Source organism: Lichenostomus cassidix, chromosome 21 (genome assembly GCF_008360975.1).
Source record: "Lichenostomus cassidix isolate B80296 chromosome 21, HeHo_3.0, whole genome shotgun sequence".
In the NCBI taxonomy this organism is placed as follows: Eukaryota; Metazoa; Chordata; class Aves; order Passeriformes; family Meliphagidae; genus Lichenostomus; species Lichenostomus cassidix.
In genome coordinates, this window is record NC_139501.1 from 6865625 (window position 1) to 6889032 (window position 23408).

General features: G+C 54.0%; 2 protein-coding genes across 3 annotated transcripts in view; one reads left to right on the forward strand and one right to left on the reverse strand.

Annotated features, from left to right (window-relative positions):
* The window catches only part of VWA5B1 (von Willebrand factor A domain containing 5B1), a 29442-nt gene extending 20255 nt beyond the window's left edge, over nucleotides 1-9187 (forward strand). For both annotated transcript variants that reach the window (XM_085079832.1, XM_085079831.1), the window contains 10 exons: nucleotides 119-314; nucleotides 1262-1449; nucleotides 3580-3799; nucleotides 3979-4296; nucleotides 4907-5044; nucleotides 5617-5745; nucleotides 6211-6285; nucleotides 6652-6721; nucleotides 6937-7060; nucleotides 7282-9187. In XM_085079832.1, the coding sequence (XP_084935958.1) occupies nucleotides 119-314; nucleotides 1262-1449; nucleotides 3580-3799; nucleotides 3979-4296; nucleotides 4907-5044; nucleotides 5617-5745; nucleotides 6211-6285; nucleotides 6652-6721; nucleotides 6937-7060; nucleotides 7282-8001 (2178 nt within the window). In that variant the 3' untranslated portion in view covers nucleotides 8002-9187. The remainder of the gene's footprint in view (nucleotides 1-118; nucleotides 315-1261; nucleotides 1450-3579; nucleotides 3800-3978; nucleotides 4297-4906; nucleotides 5045-5616; nucleotides 5746-6210; nucleotides 6286-6651; nucleotides 6722-6936; nucleotides 7061-7281) is intronic.
* Nucleotides 9188-19499: 10312 nt separating this feature from the next.
* Nucleotides 19500-21985, reverse strand: CAMK2N1 (calcium/calmodulin dependent protein kinase II inhibitor 1). The gene is made up of 2 exons (XM_085079844.1): nucleotides 21711-21985; nucleotides 19500-20867 (listed from the first exon to the last, which is right to left on the reverse strand). Exons 1-2 carry the CDS (start codon nucleotides 21868-21870, stop codon nucleotides 20797-20799), a joined length of 231 nt encoding a protein of 76 aa, XP_084935970.1. The 5' UTR covers nucleotides 21871-21985; the 3' UTR covers nucleotides 19500-20796.
* Nucleotides 21986-23408: the final 1423 nt, after the last annotated feature.

The window sequence follows — 23408 nt, forward strand, 5'->3', positions numbered from 1 at the left end:
GGAGATGATAGGTGAGAATTTAGGGGGAAATAGTGACTAAGGGTGCAGCCTGTCTCAGCTGGGAGCTGGTGGACAGACACGGTGGTGGGACCTGTTCCCTCTCTGTGCTTCCCTCCAGGACAAGAGGCGGCGGTACAGCATGATGCGTTCCCAGGAGTCGGGCAGCTCTGTTTTCTTTCACTCCCAGGAGGAGGGAGCAGGTTTGGAGAGCTGGAACCACTCCAGAGACTCGGAGGGCTCCTGCCCCGCCGAGCGCTCCCCCGAGCACCTGGGCGTGGGCAGAGATCCTGGGGGAGAGTCGGACACGGACATGGGTCAGTTTTCTCTGCACATGTGGGGGGGTGATGATCCTGTCTCTCTAATCAAGCTCCTGTCACTGCTCCCCCAGGTTTTTTTGCCTGATAAATACTGTCTTCAGCTGCAAAGGAGGAGTTTGCAGGAGAGATGAGAGATCTCCTGAGGCTTGAGCAAGTCTGTTTGGCTTGGATGTTTTATCCAAACCTGTCAGGAAATCAAGGGAAGCCCTGGCGAGCTGGGTTCCCTGGAGATTTTCAAAGCAGCTTTAGCTTTGGTCACATAATTATTTACAAACTTCCCAGGCGGTATGAGGAGGAGTGGAGTGAGTGAATGGGTAGCTGTGCTAGACCATCCCTCCACCTGCAAAGCAGCTTCCCAGTCAGGAGAGAGGGGAAATGGACTCAAAGCCCTGTACCCAGGGTGTCACTCCTCCCCAGCATGGCTTGACTGGGAGTTTGTGTCAGCAGCATGTGACATAAAGCAGCTGGTTGCACCCCGGAGCTGGGGAAACCTCTGTTACTCATGGGATGTTCTTCCCTTTTTTTCAAGAGGAGCTGTGCTGTGCATCCCCTCAAACTTGTCAAAAGCAATGAGAAATCATGTCTTTCCAAGGCAAATTTTAGTCTTGCTCTGACAGGAGCGTGTCTGCACTAATTAAATTTCATTAGTAAACCCTTTGTCTTCTCCAGGGAGGTTTGGGGAAATGCAGTCAGGCTTTTTTTGGCTGAAAACTCCTCAGACAAAACCTTCCCAACCTGCTCTCTTGACATCCCCAGGAATTTTGAGTGTTCCTATTTCCTTTTGTGGTTTCATTGCTTTGCTTAAAACTTTGCAGGGCTAAGTGTGGCCCCCTGAGCTTTGGCAGGACCCTGGGGAGGGCTCCCTGCCTCCCACCATGAGCCAAGGGGGTGGTGCTGGTTGATCTCACTCTGGAGTGGAGCTGATCCTCTCTCCCACCGTTCAGGAATGGACATGAAGGCTCTGTCCAGGAGACGGGCATACAGCACCACCCAAATCTCTGACCAGGAGCCTTGCAGGAAGGTGCCCACAGCCAGCGACCCTGGCACAGCCCTGGTGAAAAACCCCCTCCGGAAAACCCACCTGCAGGACCTGCAGCAGGTCAGCCCTGAGCCCTGGCAGGTGGATTTCCAGGTAAGTGATCCCCTGATAGGCTTTGCCTGCAGGTGGAAGCCAGCAAGAAGAAGCAGGAAAATATCAGGTGGATAAGAGCCTGAGGGAAAGGGCCTGACTCACACTAGTCCTGAAATATTGACATAGACAATAGATATAGATAATAGATGTATTTCTGCATCATATCGCAAACACTGGGGAAACAAGCCAAGCAGGGAGCAGAGTGCCGTCCTGATATCCCATAGCAGTGCCTCCCCCTGCTTTTTCCCTTCTCCCCTTCCCCTAAGTGGCCTATGCCTCACCTTGCTGGTCCTCTGGTCCTTCTTATCTCCCTTCAATTTAGGATTCGAACTCTCCCCATGGCCGTGGCACTTCTGTGCCCGACAGGGAAAAGGAATTCAGTGCCAAAGCAGATTCCCAGCTGGATCCACAGCCTTATGCAGCACTGGGATGAGATGTGAATCTGTGTGATGATACATCTACTGAACAGGGTTATGTCCCATGCCTGCTGCAGCAGGTGGAATTTGGGCAGATTTTTCAATTGATCTATAGGAATGATAGGGGTGGTTTTCTCCCATCCTTGACATTGCTGGGATGCTCTGCTCTGCAATCAGCATCTGCAGGGCTGGAAGGACCAGCAGCACTTGTGTTCCCATGGAAACTCGGAGCGGGATGTCAGGGACTTTCATTTCCCCTCTGCTATGGGTTAGAGATTGCTGGGTGAGGGAGATGGGAGGGGAGATGAGGGGACAAAGAGGAAGCAGGGCTGGGGCTCCGAAGGGAGGATGAGACCTCTGCCCTCAGGCTACAGCAATGAGGGTGGTGAACAGCATCAATGACCAAGCACAAGCAGATTTTAGGGGTACTGGCAACATGCCCTGTATTGGTAAGGTCCTCCTGCCCTCAGTGTGCAGGCAGGGTTGAAACTGACTCCCTCCTGGAGGGCAGTAAATGGTTAACAGCATGCATCCTGCTCTTAATTAAATGCAGCCTGGTTTTGCTATCCCTCCTGCTGCCAGGGCTCCCAGCAGCTCTCCCAGCTCCCAGTCCTGCTGCCAGGGCTTGACATTTTCGGGGGTGTGAAGCTGAGCCCTCAGCTCATCTCCACGCATGCTGTGCTGGGAAGGAAAGGTCAGTGCCAGCCATGGGCAGCTTAAACCCCCAGTTTCATTCTCAGCTGGCTTCCTCTGGCTAGGGGGAGAGCTCAGGCAGGCGAAGGAGCAGGTTTGGAATGGAAAGGGTCTGGCAGGTTCTGTCAATATTAGCTTGGAAAATTGCTCCTGGAGCTGCCTGGCTCCCAGTTTTGCTGGTGGTCTCATAGGACACCAAAGATTGGGTGGTGGTGGACGTCCTATCCTTGTCTGTCACCCAGGGAAAGTATCTTTTCATCCACCACTTTTTACCACCTCTGCACCATGCTGGTGCTGTGCTAGGAATATAGAGTCTGTCTGTTTTAGACAGACCTTCCCAGGGCCCTGGGGACAGGGATGAAACCCAGACCTTGCAGAGGAGAACATCTGTGTGGGATGTGACACCAGAGGTGCTGGAGTGGGGGATTCATGTCTCCTGAAAGTGGAGAAACAGTCTCAAAAAAAAAAAAAAAAGATAAAAATTCCTTTCTCCCATCCCCTGCGCCTCTCTCCTTTCGTTACTAAGCAACTGGTCCTTGATCTTTCTGTCTCTCTTCTTTTCTTTGGATCCCAAGTGAAGTCATTAAAATGTCTGGAGGGATGAAACTCATATTTCACCTTCTGCATGTCTGGGGAAGGAGCCCTTGGGGCCAGGGTCTCTTGGGGACACCCTGAGGTCTGGTGGAGGGCTTTGTCTGGGCACGGATCCCAACCGGGGATGGGCAGAGAGGGAAGGACCTGTGTGATTGCATCCCATGCTGGGGTCGGGTAGGGAGCAGATGAGATCAGAGGGGACAGAGCAGGTCCATGCAGAGAGCAGACAGGATCAGAGGGGACAGAGCAGGTCTGTGCAGTGAGCAGACAGGATCAGAGGGGACAGAGCAGGTCTGTGCAGTGAGCAGACAGGATCAGAGGGGACAGAGCAGGTCTGTGCATGGAGCAGACAGGATCAGAGGGTACAGAGCAGGTCTGAGCCATTGGCTGCAGCTGGATCCAGCCCTATCATCTGCTCTGCTCACAGCCCCTCCCGGCCATCCCGCACAGCTCTGCCACCAGGATGCATGGCGCAGGCGCTCGCCGCCCAGCCTTGCTCCAGCGCAGCTGCGTGTCCTTCTGCCACGATGCCAACCCCCCAGCACTGCTGGATGGGCTGCAGGAAGCCCCGGCTAGGGGCTTGGAAGCACTCGATGCCATCACGAGCCTGCACTCCTCGTCGGACAGCCGGAGCCCTGGGGATCTGGGTAACTGGAGAGGGGGAGGCAAGGCCAGTCTCATCTGTCCATGCTGGGGTTTGGCGGCATTGCGTTGCGCTCTGTGCCACCATGTGAAAATTGGGAAGGATTAATTATGGTTTCGTGGTGGCAGTGGGGAATTCAGCTCCCAGGGAGGTGATTAATGATCTGCCTCTCCCTCTCTGCAGAGTCTGCCCAGCATCCATCCCTCACCTTTGAGACGGAGACCTCCTCTGACTGGGAGCCCCAGGACTTGGATATTGGCGCTGCTTGCAGCTCCCCATGCTCCCCCAGGACCCTCTGCAAGGCAGTGGTGAAAGGGCTGAGGAACAACGAGCCTGTCCAGTGGGAAGTCACGTTTGATATCCAGCCTCTGTTCCGGGAACGGGAGAGCCAGGAGGATGGTGATGCAGACCTGTGGAGTGAGACCTTCCACCACCTGGCAGCCAAGTCACTCATCCAGGACTTCGAGCAGCTTGCTGAGAGGGAATGTGAAATTGAGCATGGTAATGCACAGCTGGCTGCAGGCAGATCCTGCCTGACCTCGGGGAGGCTTTCCAGCAGCCTCTGGAATGAAAACAAGAGCTGCTGGTGGTGCAATATTAGGGAATGTCTCACATAGCTCCCAAATAACAGCCCCTTTAGCTACCTTGTGCTCTTCTGCTTCTGCAGCCTCACTGCACATGAACATTCTTGATCTCGTGCTCCTTTCTCACTCCTCAGGAGCAGGAGTTGGACTTGATGATCCTTAAGGGCCCCTTCTGACTCAGTATGTTCCATGATTCCATGATTCCTCTGCTTCATGCATCAGGTAACATGGTTATTTTTAAGGAGTTGGTCACCTGGAGCTGGGAAGTGGCATCAAACTCCAGCAGCAGCAGCCACATCACTGCCACATCTGTCCCTGGGCCATGTAAACCCTCTCCTCCACGAACAGCATCTAGGCTTGTAAAATAACAGCAGAGGTAGCAGTCAGCAGAGTTTAGAGGCATACAGGGATCCAGCCCCTGCTGGGCATGGATCCCCAAGCATGGAGGTGGCTCTGGGAGCTGGGTGTGAAGGTGGGGGAGCCCATGGGGCCCATGGGCTCTGACCCCAGTGTCCCTCCCGTGGCAGGGTCCGGGCGGCAGTTCCAGCTCAACGCTGTCCACACCAGCAAGGCCTGTAACGTCATCAGCAAGTACACAGCGTTTGTGCCTGTGGACCTGAGTACCAACTCCTACCTGCCCATCCTGGTCCAGTACCCCCACACAGGTAACATGGGGCTGGCAGAGGGGTGGAACCTGTCCTGGCAGGAAGGTGTCACCCTGACAGGGAAACCTCTGTCAGGGTGAACCTTATGAAGCCACAGCCCAATTCAGCACCAGACCTATACCCAAGACCATGGCCAAGCTCTTGGTGGCAAGAACCTCTTCCTATGGTAAAGGTCTTGTCTGAGGTCTGGATGCCCAGAGATGACCATAGAATCACATAACGGTTTGGATTGGAAGAGATCTTAAAGTTCATCTCATCCCACACCCTGCCAGGGACAGGGACACCTTCCACTCTCCCAGGTTGCTCCAAGCCCTGTCCAAGGTGGCCTTGGACACTCCCAGAGATCCAGGGGCAGCCACAGCTACTCTGGCACCCTGTGCCAGGTCCTCCCCACCCTCACAGGCAAGAATTTCTTTCCAATATCCCATCTAAATCTACTCTCTTGCAGTTTGAAGCTATTCCCCCTTGTCCTATCACCCCAGTTCCTGACCAAGCTCATTCTGTGGTTTCATTGCCACTGTGCATGTGCCAGTCCCTCTCTAACATTGGCCATTTCCTTCTCTCATGCCAAGGGGCAATATCAAAGCAAGGCAACCAGAGAAAAGAGAAGAGGTCGGGAAACAGAAGGCATCGTGGCTGTTCCCCTGGACGTCCTCAGTCAGCGTGTGGCCAGAATGGAGACTATGGATTTCACAGCATGAGTAAGATTCCCTGAGGTTTTACCTCCTTCCTGGTGTTAGAGATCTCAGTGGTTTGGGACATCTTCTCTTTCTAAATTCTGCCTTCCCATTTGCATACGGTGCTCACCAGACACGTGTCAGGCTGGGGCTCATCTCCTTCAATGGTTAAGAAGCTTCAATTTCCCCCAAAACCCTGAAATCGTGGGTCATGCTGCTGACAACGCTGGGAAGTTAATTGGCAGCTGTACCGTGGATAACATGAAGGATGAAACGGTTGTAATTAGAGGCAGGGGGGATGTGAGACACTCGCTTGTCACCAAATCCTCCACTAATGAAGACGAGTTGGATCGGACCTTGTCTGGCACTGTCAGAGCTGCAGCTGAATTAAACTGCCTCCCAAAGAGGCTCATTAACCTGATCGTGCTGTGGGAGGGACGGTGCTGTTTTGAGCTGGGTGCTGTTGCTGATGTGGTTTCTCGGTTGCAGATGCTGAGGAGAAAAGCCCCTCACCCTGCAGCACCCCATCCTCCTCTCTCTGGGAGCGCTGCCGTGTCCCCAAAGGTAGGGGAAGAGCTGCTGGCATTGATGCAGCTGCATTGAGTCCGTGGTTTTGGCTTCTGCTGAGTTTTTGGGAATTTTATAAAAATTTATGACATAAAATTAGGCTTGTGAGGACAGGGTCTGACTCATTCTGAGGTGCAAAGGATGGAGCCTGATGTGGCTGTTGGTATAAATCTCCCACAGGTTCATTTTTAAGAGGTGTGGGAATTTTATTATCCATGTAGAAAAATTGAGGCATGGGGAGAGGAAGGGTTTTGCCAAAGATTCAGCAGCCAAACAAGCCACCCCATGTCCCTGGACCCTGACTCTGCTCACTTTTGTTCCCCTGTAGCACCTTGTTTTACCCCCAGCACTGTTTCTCCCCAGGACCGCTCCAGAGCCTGTCTGCTTCCTCTGCACAAGCCCAAAAATCCATTGAGAGGCTCTTTGCTGCCAGGTAGGAGCCAGCCTGACTTTGCTCTGACCTTAGCAGGTGCCATTCACTTGCGTGGCTCTGACATGAACACAAGCCAGGGGGAAAGGAGGGACCCCCAGGGACAGTGGCCAGACCAAGAGTTGTGCCAGTGTCTGGGGACTGGGGATGGTTTTGGAGGGGAGGCTGGGTGTCAGGAGGAGCACAGAGGTCACAAACACCTTTTCATCCTCTCACAGGCTGACCCTCAATAAAACCAGGCTGCTGGTTCGAGCTGCCAAAGGCTTCATGAGTAAATCTCCGAGCAGAGGGAGTGAAGCTGGCTCAGAGGGTGACAATGAGAGCATGGACTACCTTCCCCTGGTGAGCAGCTCATCCCTGGGTCTTGTTGGGGTTGCGTGATTACTGCAGGGGAACAGAAGGAGGAGGATCCCCCTGGATCTTCCTCTTGCCTTCTCTGACAACCGTGTCCAGTGATCCGCTCAGAGATGAAGAACTGTTCCATCCATCCATGCCCTTTTCCTGAGCTATCCCCAAGTGTTTGGTGTGTGAGACCTTCCCTTTGTGCCCACCATCCCTTGCAGGTGTCCCTGCAGCTGGCCTGCGGTGCCTTTCTCCTGAATTCAGCCTTCTGCGATGCTGTCAACATCCCCATGGAGAAGCTGAAGTGGACATCACCCTTCGCCTGCCACCGCCTGTCCCTCAGCCCCTCCAGCTCCTACAGCTCCAAGAACAGTCCCTCCATGGAGCACAAACACCTGAACTCCCGCCAGCAGCTCCTGGTCCCCAGTGGGCACAGGAAGGGTCCCACCACAGGGGACATCTCTCGGGGAGCGATGCTGGAGGACACCAGCCGCCTTCGGCACCTCTCAGGCAGCGCGGCCGAGAGCATCTCCAGAGCCCTGAGAGCCGAGAAGGAACTGTCACCCCCGGCCATCACCATCCGCCACTTGTCTTCCCCGGCTGATTGCCAAGCCCACAGCAGCCAGGGCCAGGACACTGATGGCTCTGAGCTCCAGGCTTTGCTCCTCGATGTGGAGCTGCAGCAGCAGACGGAGCCTGAGGGGATGCTGTGGGCCACAGCTGTGGCTCTGGCCTGGCTGGAGCACAGCTCAGCTTCCTACTTCATCGAGTGGGAGCTGGTGGCTGCCAAGGCCAGCCTGTGGCTGAGCGGGCAGGACTTCCCAGAGGGATCCAGCCTGGCCACAGTGAAAGCAGCAGCCCAGCAGCTCTTTGTGCTGCTCCGGCATTGGGATGAAAACCTGGAGTTCAACCTGCTGTGCTACAACCCTGGCAGTGTGTAGAGAGGAGGAGGAGGGAGGCTTGGGCAGATTAGTAGAGCACAGGAGCAGGAATCCATCTTTAAAGAAATGCCTTCAAGGAGCTCAACTCCTCTGCTGCAGGGATGTGCATGTTTATTAGAGCAAACCCTGCAAACAGAGCAGCCTGGGCAAAATCCTGCACTCAGCAGTTGGGATTTTGCCCTGGGAGGGAACCTACCACTGCCTGCAGTAGATGCTTTTCATTTTCAACTGGAGCAGCACTTCCAGCTACAGCAGTTCCCTCTGATCCTGGTTTCTTCTGGTTGCCAGCCCAGTTTCCAGAGCAGCTCTTGTGGCCTGCTCCACTTGCCCTGTCCTTGCTTAGATGCCTCTTCCCAGCCCTGAATCACTGCCAAGCCCCTGCTGCAGCCCCTCAGCCCCAAGTCCCTGCTTTCCTGAGGCTCCTGCCATCTCAGCTGGCTTTCAGAGAAGGCAAAGGTCTAACAACATGCTCTTCTCATGGATCAAAGGGAATCGGAGCTGGGAGAGACCATGTGAAGAGCAGCCCTGCTGTCACAGCCAGGATTGAGCCCAGCCATGCACAAACAAGCTGGGCCAGGTGGAGGCTGGGACCAAACCCCATCACACCAACACGGTGCTGGGCTCCCTAAGCCCCTCTGCAATCCCCGAAGGAGTTTGTGAGATCCCTTGCAGCCAACGTGTGCCTTTGGAGCTTCACAGGCAGAGCCAGGGTGCCCAGGATTGAAGGATCAAGTGCCTATGAAGGGAATTGCACTCCACTGTCTCCGGCGTGGCTGTGATGCCCATGGAGCCCATCCGGAACCCACTGCCTTTTGCTCCCTCCCTTGGCATGTAGCAGCCTTGCCCTGTCCCAGCAGGCTTCTGTCTCATGTCTGTGTGTCTGGGAGTGAGACGGGGGAAATCACTGCTGGGAACCATGAGCACCCCTCTGGTCTCTGCTTTGATGTCACCTCTCTGAGGTCCCCAGAACCGTGGTCATCTCTCTGGTCTTTCATCTAATGCCACGTCTCCAGAGTCCCCAAGACCACAAACATCACTCTGGTCTCTGCCCTGATGTCACCTCTCCAGGTCCCTGGTGTGGCAATGCTCGGTGGTGCTGCAGGTTTGCCAGCTGGGTGCCTCGGCACAGTCGTGTTCTCTGTTGTTGCAGAAGTGTTGTTGTCCCAGTAAATCACAGCCTGCTCTACTTCCCAGTGTGATTCCTTTGTTTTGGGGTGGGTTCTTGGTGGGTTTCTCTGGTGCCACCCCAGCTGGCTGGAGCATCGTGTGTTCAGTAAAATATCCCCAAAAACCCCATTGTAATTTAGTGTGTGAGTTTAGGTCGGGGTTTCAGAGGGGATACGGATATTCCTTCAGGTTTTGGGGAGCTGTGTTTTGCAAACCTTGGGTTGCACAACATTTGGTAAGCTGATGGATCCAGGATTTTAAAAACCAGGGGAAATTTGGTTTAATTATTTTCTGAGGCAGAGATGGAGCTGAGAAATCCTTCTGCCGTCTTTCTCTCAACAATTTAACCTGTCACCTTGGTCAGTGCAAGGAAGCAGATATCCTGCCTTCATCCGACACCTTCCTGAATTAGCATTGTAATTACAGGTATTAATAAAGCAGCCATTGTGTTTTCCTACCCAGAGCAGGACGGAGGAGCACTGCCATCCCTTATTTCCCCCTTGGCAAGCAAGGAGCCACTCCGCTGCCCTCCTGCTTTTGGTGACCTCTGTATATATACATGCATCACAAAAAATAGACACTTCTGGCCCAATTTCCTCCCTTGGTGTCCCAAGAAGGGGGATGGGGTTTCCAGCCACAGAAGCTCTGGAATCCCCTCAGCACCCCCTTTGCATCCAAGGGGATTTTCACCCCTCTAAGTCATCTCCTTAAGGAAGGGCTCTCCGGTGGTGTTGTCGGGGTGACCACAAGTGCCTTATTAAGAGAAATTAGTTTGAATGCCGTTGTCAGCTGTAGCTTAATAAATAACCCCCTTTATGCTGTGTAAATGAATATTTGCACGCAGCGTCTGCACGCGGAGGGAGAGACTTCCAACCTCGGGCAGCCTCGTACCAAGGGGCGTTTTGGGGAGAGAATTGGCCAAATTGGGGTTATGGAGGGACCCCGAAGAGATCCCTCCGTGTCCCCCTGCCCCGACACACCCCCGGTGAGGAGATTTTGCTGCCGAACTTCCCTCCTGCCGGCGCTGCGGCTCCTCCTCCGCAGGGGCTCATTAGCCGGGAACCGGAGGAGCCTTTTCGTGCTTTGAAGGGTTATGAAACCTGAGGGAGAGGGGGAGGACGGGAGAGCTTAAAAAAGAGCCGTCGTGTCCCCCCCCGCCCCACAACCCAGCCAAAGGAAGGAAAAGGGCTGGCAGCCGTTCCAGCACAGATTGCGCCTCTGCCCCCGTCCCCCGCCAACCCGCCGCCGACGGGCGATGCCGCGGGGTGGGGAACTTTGCTAGAAAACGACATTTTAAACAGAATTTGCTGTGTTTTGTGTGCGTGTGTCCCAGTGCTGTGAGGAGAATGGGAGGCAGAGGCCACGCTGCGGCCGCAAGCCCCCGGGGAGCACCCGCAGTGATCCAGGGACTGCTCCAGGTGCTTTTAGCTCCTGATCTCTCCAAATAGAGGCAAAATCCGCCTGCGATGCTGAGGAGGGCTCTGAGCCCACCAAACAAACCCTCACCCCCAAAACCTGAACCGGGGAGCAGCGTGGGGCTGTCTTGTGTTAACTATAAAATAGTTTTGCTTCGGGGATGGTTTTTCCTTTGGTTTCCTCCATGCCAGGACCCCGGGCATGCCGGCGGGGGATGCAGCCGGTTGGTGCCGTGGGCTCCATCACTCCTGAAATAGAGCTCAGGGGCAGCTTTTGGGTGTCGGAGGCATCTGAGTGAAGTCATGTGGATGTTATGCAAGACTTGATGATAGGTTGTAAACAGCTATTAAAGTGATTGACAGGCCCAGGACGAAGTTTTGAGGAGGGGGGGGAAGAAAGGGGAAAGATGAGTAATAATGATTAAAATAATTATCAAATCGAGACGTTCCTTAAATTAGGGGAAAGTTTTGTGAGGAGGAAGGAAGATGAAGAAATCACGTTTGAGCGCTTCCCTGAGCTGGGGGTTGGGAGGATGGGGCACATATTGAGCACATAAAGTTTGGAAAGGATGGTTTTGCTTCCTCAAAACCAGCTAAAAAGCAATTCTAGCAGGAATTTGGCAGATTTGAGTTCACTGAGTGCCTCTGGGTGCTGGCACCCCCAAAATCCAAAGGCTGAGCAGCCCAAGGAGAGCAGCCCCAAATTAATTAGGAGAAACAAGCAGATTATGGGGAAGACAGCTTCTATTTATATATAAATACTCCAGTAATCAGCAGTGAAGGGCAAGGGAAATCCAATAGAAATACATGACTGTTTAAGAAGCTTTTTGAGCAAAACATTATACAATCGTTCCTTGCATTTGCCTGGTTCTCTCTCCAATGCCCAAGAAATTAAGGGGAAAAAAGATTGACCCTAAACAGAAGGAAGGAGAAGGGATTTCTAAAGGCTTCTGCCCATCGGATCAGGAGGAGTCTTGGGAGGCTAAATGCAGATCCTAAGGGTGCCAGCAGCTCGCTTCAACCCCAAACGTCCCAGCTTTGCACCCAGAACCAGCGAGCTCCACACCTCGAAATCCTGGGGGTTAACATGGAAATACAGTCATGTACAGGTGGATTTCACTTGGAAAAAAAGATGCCTGGAGCTTCGCTGTGTTCGCAGGGTGGTGCTGTCAGTGGGTGCTGACACGGAGCAGAAATAGCTGCCGGCCGCCCCACGATTTCACACCCCGCCCTCACTGCCTCCCGCAGCTCTGCTTCACCCCAGCATAATGGAGACTCTGGGGGGGCTTCGGGGGTCCCACACGTGCCCTTTGCTGAGAATCACCTTAATAATGGTTTTTAGTGGTTGGATGGTCACCTTGGGGCTGGGAGCTCTTTAGGCTCCCGCGGTTTGTGTCCTTTTGTGTTGTTTCCCCTCTCAGGGCAGCTGCACTGAGATTTTGTCATTTGTTTATCCTGAAGGCTATATAAGGCCTGAGGCTGAGGTTTGTGGGGAGTCTCGGAGGAGGGATGGGTGCATACCTCGGAGGAGGGATGGGTGTATTTGACCCTGCCAGGGAGCTGGTTGTCCCAGGGTTCTGCTTTCTGGGTGGCTGCTGTCCCCATAGAATTATTCCCAGTATAGAGAAGGAGGACGGAAGTTTGTCCTCTTCTCTGCAAGAAGAGAACCAAGAGAAGCCAAGGGTCACTGGTGAGAGTTTGCTTCAGCTCTGGGTGTGCCTGTGCCTTTGCAGTGTGGGGTTTGGGGGTTGTATTTTAATCAGGAGAATCACCACCTCTTGTGCCATGGCTTTTTCTGGTTTTCTCTTTTCTGTGCCCCTTATAAAGTCACCTTTGCCTTGGGAAGTTTCTGCTGGGCTGGGATGCAGACAAGTCCTGCAGGTGTTTGTCCCCTCTGTGTGCAGCCTCTTGGAGGTCCCTTTTAGTTGTAAAAATAATTAAATCTCCTCATGACACAGATATGGTTTTGCTCACATTTAAAAAGCCAAGCTAGAGGTCTGTGGGCTTCTCTGGTCATTAAATTAGATGATTTCTTGGCTCTTTATTGTGGTTTTTAATCCTTCCCATGCACAAGGCAGGAAAACAAGAGGTGTGGGTAGTGAGAGCATGTGGGTTTGTGGGGTGGGAAGGAGTTGGGGTCAAAACATCACCCCCAATGCAGTGGGCACAGCACCTGGAAATCCTGGAAAGGAACCCTACTGTAAATGGTTTAAATCCCTTGGGAGAGGTGATCTGGTTGGGGTTGCAGGTTCTTACAACCTTCTCTTGCCACATGCTCATTGACAGCTGCTGAAATGAGCCAGATCCAAAGCACCACAGCAGGCAGAAATAACTGTTTCAGGGCATGAAGAGGGTGAGCTGCCCTGTGCAGAACTACCAGGAGGTTGCCCGAAGGCTCCTCGGGGTGCTGATATGGTGTTGGTTTAAAGGCACTGCTTATTGCCCCGGGATGAGGACAGGGACCTGCCTGTGTCCTGCTCCACGGAGGCTTCCTGGGAGCAGGTGATACTGCTCCCCTGCCCAAGTCTTGCAAGATCCTTCCCCAGCACCTGCTCTGTTAAAAAGCTTTAAAAACCACTCTTCCCCTGGGGCTAACCCCAATTCTAGGTCTAGAAGTGGCATCAGGTAAGTCTTGGGTTGCCACAGGCTTGGTGTGCAGGCTGCTCGCTGGCTTTTGAGGTCCTGGCAGCCTTTCTACAGCTGTTACAGGTTGAATTCCTGCTATTTTCTGTCTCCCAACAAGGATGGTGAAGACATGGGGTCAGTCCTGCTGCAGGGGGTTGTGTCACCTCGTTTAGGGGTGGCTGCACGGTGCCCTGCTCCAGATCCCACGGAACTCCCCTGCGGGATCCGGATCCTGGCCACGGATCGCATCCCAGGGCGTGGCTTCGGGGCCGCCGTTCTGCTCACTTTTCCTCTCTCCTTGATGCTGCTACCGCTTATGCAAGCGCCGGGAGCCTTGCGTAACAGTGCCGCGGGCGGGGCACGGCCAGGGGTGGGGGGCGATGGGCCCCCAGGCATCCGCACTCCCGGAGCATCCCTGTCCGGGCTGTCCCTCCGGATCGTTCCCCAGGTGTGTGTTTTCCCGGCGTCCAGAACTGTAGGATGGATGCTTTGGGGTCTCGTGCTTTTGTTTGCTCCTGGCTAGAGCCAGGGAAGGGAGAAGCAGGGCTCCTGGCTTCCTGTCTGGGAATTAAACTGGGAATGCTGATACACACCTGGAATGTGCTGACAGGGATTTGTGCCGAGCAGGGGTGACAGGAAGGGGGCAACTCCCCAGTCTCCCTGAAAGGGCTGTCCTGGAGGGTTTGCGTTGGTCACATCTGCCAAAGCCTGGCCGCAGCCTCTCCTCGCTCCCGAGGCATCAAGGTGCAAAGCGATTTTCTGTATCAAACCCCATTTTTTGCTGCTCTTGGGGTGCCCCCGAGCTCCCTCCTCATTCCTGCTTCCCAGCACCCGCTGCCGATCTGGGGCCGAACCTGTTGCTATGGAAACTGGTTATGGATGCTGAGGATGCTGCCAGGGTCTCATCCTGATCCTGCCTTTTGCCTTTCCTTACCCTGCGGTGCAGGGATGTTGCATTAACCTGGGATGAGGCTGGGAGAATCCCGGGAGGTGGAACACCGTGGGGGTTTAAACCCAGCCATAAGGTGTTCCACCCCCATGTGCTCATCCAGATCCAGTGGGAATAACCCGAGGGCAGCTTTCCTAAGGCACCTCCTCCAAAATCAGCCATCTCTCACTGTTTTCCATCCCTCTGGGGATGTTGTAGGATGCTCTGGCTCGGGAAGGGCTGGGCCTGGATTGCACCCAGGTGGGAACTGAATCTCATCCCAACTCCACCAGCACCCACCACCTCTCCAATGTGGTGTCCTGGAATGAGGCTTCACCCTACCCTGGGAGGGTTTCTGCTCCGTTTCGGCTTCCCTTGTCTGTGACCAATGGGAATTGGTGCTTCATGTTTAAAATGATGCTAAGCAGAGAAGATACTAATTAATTAGAGCTAGTTGGAAAATCCCAAGTGCTTCCTTGCCATGGCATCAGCGAGAACCTCCTGTGTGTGTGTTTCCTCCTCCCCCCCCCCCCCAAATATACGTATTTTAAAAACCACTTTAAATACTTCAAAGGCTCCCAGGCCTGGCTTTTGTGGGATACTGGTGTGTCCAGCCCTTGTGGCACGGTCAGGAATTCGGGGGGCTTGAAGGGGCTGCTGCAGGCTGAGCCCCACCACGTGTCTCTTAGTCACAGAGTATTTATTTATATTTGTGCAGGTTTGGAGCAAAAATGGGAAACAGCAGTTAGGGGGGGGACACAAACCGGCTGCACCGGCTGCCCGGGCTGAGTCAGAGCTGGATCAGCCCCATCTCCACACCCGTGACTCACTGCCGGGTATTTCGGAGTGTTGTGTCACATGGCCTGTTTGGGGATTTATTTTTGTGGTTTGGTTATTTTCTTTTATTCCCCTCACCCTGGGAAGGGACTGATGCTTGGAGCTGTGCACACAAAGCTCCAGGGACGCTGAGAGGTGTTCTCAGCAGCCACTTTGCTCCCCTTTCCCCATGGGAAAGGGTGAGCAGGGTGGGATCTCTACAAAGGAAAAGACTCGTGCAGGAGTCGCATGTATCTCTGCAAAAATTATATATATAATATTGTATGTATTATATAATACTATATATATTATATAATGTTATATAGTATTATATAATATAATACTATATATATTAACAATTGAGGTATTGTGGCATGCAGAGGAGCCCAAATTCCTCTAGTTTCCTTTATATTCCTTCGTGTTCCTGGCATTGCATCACCAACAGGAATTTAACAGGGCAATTGCTATCGCAGGCACATCCTGCCGAAACTCAGGGGAGGAATTGTCTTGGAAAAATCTATGGCAGGGAATCTTCTTCCAAAGCCAGTGAGGCTGGGATCTGGGGCAGCCCTGAGAAGGCAGCGGCCATCCTCACCTGCCCACCTAGGGTCTGAAAATACCCACATGTGAGGCAGCACAGACCTCCCCAAAAATATAATCCCCCCACCAAACACTCACTATTTCTCTGGGAAGGCTTTGGACAGGTTACAAAGCCTGATGCTGTTCTCAGGTTTGGGTTTTATCTGCACATCTGCTGCTGCATTTGGCTCTGGCTGGAACTTCTCTGTTTTTTGGGTGAGGTGTCTCCCACTTGTTATTGTCATGCAACAGTTTGACACCTGGAGCGGTGTGTAAATGAAGATGTCTGATGTTTCCCTCTAAGGTGGGAACGGCTGTTTAGAATATCCTAGAAAATTTTAACTCCAGGCAAAACGAAAATGAGGAGCCTGGGGAGGCAGGCAGCTCCACTCCCAGGCTCCCCGAGGCAGCAGGAGGAGGGATTTAGGGATTTTCTTGCAGAATATTCCCAAGGTAGGGAATGCCACATCATGGGAGTATCTTCTTGACTCCTCCATAAACTCCATAAAACTCCTGGTTGAGCTCAGGAAGGATGATGCACGTGGGGCAGCATTTCCCTGTCCTCTGGAGATGTTTAGCTTGATGCAGGGTACCCAAAATCTCTGCAAGTGCTCAGCACAAATCTGGGCAGCTGAGGGGTTTGACCAGATTTGGGTCCTGGGGTGGGGATGCCCCTGGAGACACCAACAAAGCTCAGGGACAACCCTTCTCTGCCCTGTTTCCCCCCAACTTTGCTGCCTCTGTGGATTTTATGTATTGTTTCCCTCCGGTTTTAGACTTTTGGGTGCCAATGTGTGTCCAAATGTCCTGCCTGAATAAATCAGGCGGGATCACAGAGCCTCAGTGGCCTCTAGTGGCTGTGGGACAAAGATCCCAGGGAAGGGGGACCTGCAGCCCCCCAAAGCCCCCCAGACAAGTAACACTTGGGGTCCATCCCACCAGAAGCCAGTCTTCCCATGGAGAGATCCAAAAGCAAAGGTAAAGCTCCCCCAAAAAGCTCCAAGGCCATGGTTGATGGGGGAATATTCAGCAGGATGGTGCTGCATCCCAAATCCCCCTTGGCCAGCCCCATTCCCTGGCAGGGATGGGTGGAGAGATTTCGGGCAGCCACTGGGTTTTTCTCATTCCTGTGTTACAAAGTAGGGAAAAAGAAGAGTTTTTGAGGAGGGTAAAATTTCTTTCATGTCTTTTTCCATTTTTCATTTTTCTGAAGCATATTTTCTGTCTGATGCCACAACATAAAACACGAACCCCACACAGTGAAAAACAGTCAAGCGAATGGATCAATAAGGGTTTAATACCATTAAAATCACCATTTTTGTGTCTTCTCCACCAAAGGTCACTAAAGCTGCTTCCTTCTGAGTAATTGTGATTTTTCAACAAGGGAAGAGGGAAGAACTGACCCATTTTATTCCCCAAACCCACGGCATTTGGGGGCAGGATGGAGTGCTCCCCTCTGCAGCCCATGCTGTCCCTCCTCGCTCCCCCCCATGATAAATAAATTACTTTAGGAGAGCTGGCCTAGTTTAACATGCCCTAGTTTTGAGGGAGGAGGGAAAAAAAAAAAAGAGAATATTTATTTTGGGCGGTTGCTACATGGGTGTCCTTTTGGGAAGAGCTTTGGGGGACTCACCCACTCGCCCTGCTCTGCTTTGCCCTGGCTGCAACACACTGCCCTGGATTTTGGGTTTTTTTCTGTGAGTTATTGCCTAAGTGATGTGGGAAATGAGTGTTGGGGACACTGATGCAGCCCCAAAGTGGATGTCCATTGCTCTGAGCCTCCTCAGGACTGATGCCATTCCGGGGGCTTCTAGAGGCTGATGCCTGAACGCCTATGGAAAATGAGTAGCTTTAGAGGTGAATAAAAATACACCCTGGTTCTTGGTGTTAGGGGTCAGGGTTGGCTTTGCTGCAGGAGCAACTGTGTTAGCAGCTTCCCCCAATGACAAAATCCCTGGGAAAATGGGATTAAAGAATGTCTTTGGGCATGGGAGAGGGATTTTGCAAGTGCTCTGGGTGTCACTGGGACCTTTGCACCTCGCTGGTCCCTCCTGCATCCTGCTCTTCCAAAGGTGCCAAGTTTCCTCCGGTAAATAAACCTGCAAATGGCTCTTTTCTATACATTTTATTTTTTCCTCCTTTTTTTGCCCACCCCTGCCAAAACAAGCAGCTCATATGGGCAGGGTTGGGTGGGGATTTTTGCGGTTTCCATGGGGATTTGGCTTAGGAGCTGCTGGATGCTGGCTCCTGGGGTTTGGTTCGTCGGTTTTTTTTCTCCTGAACCCTGTAACCGGAGCGTGGTGATGGCACCAGGCTCCCTTCCCGGCTCCGGCATCTCCCAGCCAAGGTCACCGGGGAGACCGTAGGCAGCTGCCGCCTGCGTTGGGCCATCTGTTAAATAATGTATGCAATAAACTCCTGCCCCGAGGCCAGCTTAATCCTTAAATCCTCCTTCAGAACATCATCTCCCGGCCGTGCGGGATGCCCAGCTCGGTCTCTTGGGTACATCTTTCCCCACCTTCCCTGGCGCATCCCTCTCTCCTCGCCCCTCCATCCCGCAGCCTCCCGTACGGGAGCTCGCCGGGCTCTCCTGCTCCATTATTTATGTGCCGTGCATGAAAGATGCATATAAAAGAGCGGTTCATAATTTAGCAGAATCTCCTCTTCTTTCAGCCTCCCTCCCCCCTCTGGCTTCAGGCTTTCTCCGGTTTATTCCTGGCTTCTTCTGGACGTCCAGGAGTTTTTCGGGGGGTTCCCGGGGCTGTGCCTGGGTCCCATCCTCAGAGCACCCACGGATGGGTCTGGGGTTCTGGGTGGTTTAAGTGCTCAGAGGTCCGGTGATGTATGGAATAAAGTGGGAAATCGGGTTTGGCAGACTCACAGATCAGGTTTTTACGCAAGAAAGGGGCTTTTTGGTAAACTTAATTAACCCAGTGCTGAAGCCAGCCCATGGTTTTCTGTCTAACGAGATCCCAAGCACTGCCTCCTCGGCTCCTGTGGGATGCTTTGCTCCTCTCTGGCTGTGTGTGCTCTCCCAAAGCCTTGGGCTCGCCCCAGATGCTGGTTGGGACAAAAAACATTAGTTTTTGGGGAGAAAAGTCCCTTCTGGGGCCCATCTCTTGCTTTGGAGGTGCAGCAGGTCCCCCAGCACAGAAATTCCTGGGGCCAAAACTGCAAGTCCAACCCGCACAGCCATGACCTCAGAGCTGAACTCACTGGGGAAAAAATGAAAATTATTGGGGATTTTTCAAGGGAGCAATTTAGCAAAGCTCCTCCTGCTATCCTGGATGTGGGAGAGTCTGTGTGGGTTAAAAATGGAGCAATAAATAAGAAAGGTGGTGGGGAGGGTTGTGCAGCTTTCACACCCCCAAAATGGGGTACCAGCTCCCTGTGCCACCCCAAATTAACCCATCTGCCCCCCAGGTCATCCTGAACAAATCCCAGCTCAGCAGCATCCTGGTTTTATTGCAATATATGGTTTTCTTTGCAATAAAATCCCATCCCCAGACCTGTTTCCCACCCGTGATTATATTCCTATTCCCTGGGAACAAAGGTTGGCTCATGCCCTCACTGGCGTGGACAGAAGGGATAATGGCCTTTTTTAACACCGGGATTTGGGTGGGGGGGAGGGGAGGGAGGTATTATTGGAATGAAAATCCCCATTTTCCCACAGGTTTTCCCATCAGTGGAGGGGAAAGTCACCTTTTTTTCTCCATCCCCAACAGCCGCATTCAGGGCCTGACACTGAATTCTTCCATTAAATTTGGACCCCTGAAGCGTTTTCTCATCAAACAAAAGAAATCCCACAAACGAATATTAATTACAGTTAATTATTCAGCATGAACAAGGGTCTGTGCCAGAGAGTGGCAAGGTTTTCTTTAGTTACTTTGGGATTATTTGGGTGGACAGGGAGGGATGCTCACGGCGCTGGGCCCCGGCAGCCCACGGGAAAACACAGCAGATCTGCATTTATAATTTTTTTTCCATTTTGTTTCATTTTCCTTTTTATTCGGACATTGCAGAAATAGCCCTGTGTAGTGGATAAAAGTGCAACATACACAATATTTAAGAAAAGGAGGAAAGAAAAACCTGCCTTGAGGTCTGTCAGTCAATCGCAAACAGAAACAAGAACCAAGCCCGGGCGCCAGAGGCGCTTTTTGTTCCCCCCCTTTTTTTCCCCTTTTTTTTTATGCACATCATGCAAAATAGTTAAAAAGAAAGATTAGAAAAGAGAAGTCAGAGAAAACCCCACGAGAGATCAACCGAGCCCTAGAAAGAGCAGAAAGCTCTGACTGCTGCTCGTCTCAGGAAGGGAATCGCTGCCCTCCAGCATCTCCAAGTGTTTGGCACTCTTGTGATTACATTAAATAATTTCTTTTATATATATTTTTTAATACAGTCTATTAAAGAGAGGAAACTGCCACAATATAAGAAAAAAAAAAACCAAGATCACCCACACTACAGACTGCATGGTAGTTAGAAAAGCTGAGCATCCCCCCCACCCCCCTTACATATAAAATCTGTCCCTTTGCTCACAGCAACCAAGAAGTACAAGCTTTAAAAAATAAACCAGCAATTCTTCCTCCAGGCCTTTCCTTTATAAAAGTTTTGGTTTTCCCCCTCGAGAACCTTAAAACGTGACTAAAATTAAATATATATATATATCTATTTTATATAATTTCCCAACATCCAAAGACATTAACATAAAAAAAAACAACCCTCATATGGAAGGGGATAGCGTGGTACATCCAAGTGCACGGATTCATTTTTGCAAGATTAAATAATGTAAACAAGGTGCCCGCTGGGAACAACCCTGGCCGGGGGGAGACCCCAGGGGCTGTTCCCCCCCCATTTCCCGCTGCCCCCTTTCCTCTTACCCCCCGATCTAGCACGGCGCAAGGTTCATCAGCCCGAGAAAAGCCATCCCGAGTCATTCAGAGCCGCGGCGTGACTCCTCCGTCCGTCCCTTGGGGTGTGGGGGGATTGAAGCAGATGACTATTTTCCCGATTATATCTATATATTTTTAAATTTATTATTATTTTTTAAAATTCATGGCTGGGCTCTGGCTCGCTCGCCGCCCTCCCCTCCGCGCGTCTCCGGAGGGCAGGACGTGCCGCGATGCCGTGGGATTGCAGGCGGGTGCGGACGGCGTTCCCGGTGCTCGGGCGGTCGCTGCGGTGTCGGGGGGTTATTTTTTGCCGATCACCTGTGGCATTGTAAACCGACCCCACCCCGGGCTTCAGCCCAGCGTCCCCAGGGAGGCTTTAAACACCGGGAGGGGCCTTTTCGGAGAGGTTTTGCAGCACATCATCAATTCTATCATCTTCAATAACCACTGGAAAGCAGAAAGAAACAGAAGCGCGATGAATTTTCTGGCGCCGTGCTCCCCTCGCCCAAGGTCACCCTGGGGGGGGGGGGGGTTGGAGGGGTCCCACATCCCTGGTGTGGCTGCTGGCTAAGCCACACGGCGCCCGACACCCCGCAGGGTACCTGGGGGCACCGTGTCCCGTCCCCAGGGAGAGTCCCCAGCAGCCCACGCCCCGGCACCAGTGCCCTGTCCCTGAGGAAACCTGGCAAAAGGCATGTCCCCAGGGAGGGTTCCCTCACCTCTGTGCTCTGGGGATGGTCCCCAGGGAATGATGCCCTGTCCCTGAGGAAGGTCCCTGCTGCCCTATATCCCGGTGAAGTGCCCAGGGCACAATGTCCTGTCCCCAGGGAAGGTCCTTGCTACCCAACACCCTGGTGACAGTCCTTGGGACGTGGTGCCTGACATCCTGCAGGGAGTCTGGTGCATCGTGCCTCGTCCCCGGGGATGCTTCCCGGTGCCCTGCATCCCCGAAAGGTTCTTGATGCCCCATCCCTGGGGAAGATCCCCGGAACATGATGCCCAACATCCCTTAGGGAGCCCGGTGCACCATATCCTGTCCCTCGGGACGGTCCCCAGTGCCCTGCGTCCCTGGAAAAGGTCCTCGGGACAGAACGCCCGACATCTCTCGGGGAGCCCGGTCATCATGCCCCGTCCGTGGGGAAAGCCCCGGTGTCCCGCATCCCTGGGGAAAGTCCCCGGTACACGATGCCCGACACCCCGCGGAATACCCGCGGCATCCCGCCCCGTCCCTGGGGCCGTGTCCCGCATGGCGGGCAGCTCCCGGTGCGCCCCGCTCCCTCCGTCACCCACCTCTCTTGCTGCGGCCGATCTGCCCCAGCTTGGGCGGCCGCTTGCCCTGCCCGCCGGCCAGGAGGCCGTCGCCGCCGCGGAGGCGAACGGGGAAGGGCAGCTGCCCCACGGCCGCGTCCCCCGCCAGCTGCCCCTCGCCGTAGGGCGGCCCCTCCGACATGGGGGCGGCGGGGGGGGACCCGCCGCCGCCGCCGCCCCCCGACAGCCTCCCGGGGCGCGGGGCCCGCGGGCCCGGGGCAGGGGCGCAGCGGGCGCGGGGCAGCCGCCCCGTCACATCCCGGCCCGGCCGGCGCTGCTCGCGGCTCCGCGGCTGCGGCGGCGGCTCCGGCGGCGGCGGCGATAGAGGAGCGGGAGGCGGGACCGGGAGGGGCGGGGCGGGACCGGTTCGGCCCCCGGCAGCGGCGGCGGCACCGCCCCGGCGGGCTGATCCCGCACCCCGGGGATCCCCGGGACTGCCCCGCCGCTTGTCCCGCAGCGTCCCCGGGGAGAGCGGAGCATCCTCAAGGAGCCCGGACCTGCCCCGCTGGCTCCCCGCGGAGCACGGAGCTGTCCCGGAGCGTCGTCGGGGTGTCCCACGGCATATCTGGAGATCCAAGAGCTGCCTAATAGGCACCCCTGGGGAGCCCGGAGCTGCCCCGTTTCATCCTCCAGATGCCCCAGCCTGCCCCTCAGCAACCCAGGGCAGCCCGGAGCTGCCCTACAAGAACTCTCAGAGAGCTTAGGTGGCTCCACAGCACTTTTGGAGAGCCTAGAGCTGCCCCACAGCCACATCTCGGGAGCCTAGACTACCCCACAGACACATTCAGGGAGTTCAGAATGGGCCCCTCCAGCCACTTCTGGAGAGCCTGGAACCATCTCCATCACATCCCTGGGGAGCCCAGTGCCTGTTCCCAGGAATACTGGGCACAGCCCCACATATGCCCTGCAAAACCCAGCAGAAACGAGCCATCTCAGGGCCTCTGGCACTTTGGGGGGGGGGCTGCAAAGTGGGGAGACAGTCTGGGTGTGCCTGGCTGTGGGTCCCCAGGACGTGTTCCCTGAACGAGCCTTTCCTGGGGCACTGCAGGAGGATTTGTGGGTCACTGTGAGCTTTCCATGGGATGTTCCATGCAGAGTTGCCACAGCCGCATGGGTCATCGGGGCTATTGACTGGCAAAGTGGGTGATGGGAAGGTTGGGGATAACATTTTGGGACAGACTACAGCTATGTTGGGGGCATTTGGGCATCCGTGGTGCATCTCCCACAAAGCGGAGCAGGGGGACAGGAGCAACAGCAGCAAAAAGACCTGTTTGTGCAAGGCTGAGTTACAGGATTTCTCTGGAATCAGAAGCCTGGCTCATTTTGGGGCCAGGCAGGATTTGGGGCACAGGAAGGACGGGGTGCCTGGTGGTGCCAGGGCTGGGGTGCCCTGTCCCAGGGCTGCTCGCATCTCCAAACCCCTCGTTTGCTGAAATCCTCAGCTCCCAGAGCTGCACAAGCCCCTCTCCCCTGCACCCCCGCCCGCCCCCGAGCTGTCAGCTCCTTACATAAGGTTGCGGCTATGCCTGAGATATCACAGGGAAAGCTTGGAAACAGGAGGTGAAGGGTAATGGGGAAGCATAGCCCCTCCAAAACGTATTTTTAGGCTTCGCCTGATGCTCCATTCCTGGGCAAAACGTTGAGGCTCGAGGCTGTGTCCTGCATTGGTCTGAGGGGGAT

What these genes read in the sequence shown, in the direction of transcription:
- CAMK2N1 (XM_085079844.1), bottom strand. Translation starts at nt 21,870, where the DNA reads ATGTCGGAGGGGCCGCCCTACGGCGAGGGGCAGCTGGCGGGGGACGCG. An exon ending in GATCGGCCGCAGCAAGAGAG is followed by an intron (nt 20,868 to 21,710) that starts GTGGGTGACGGA and finishes TCTGCTTTCCAG; the next exon opens with TGGTTATTGAAGATGATAGA.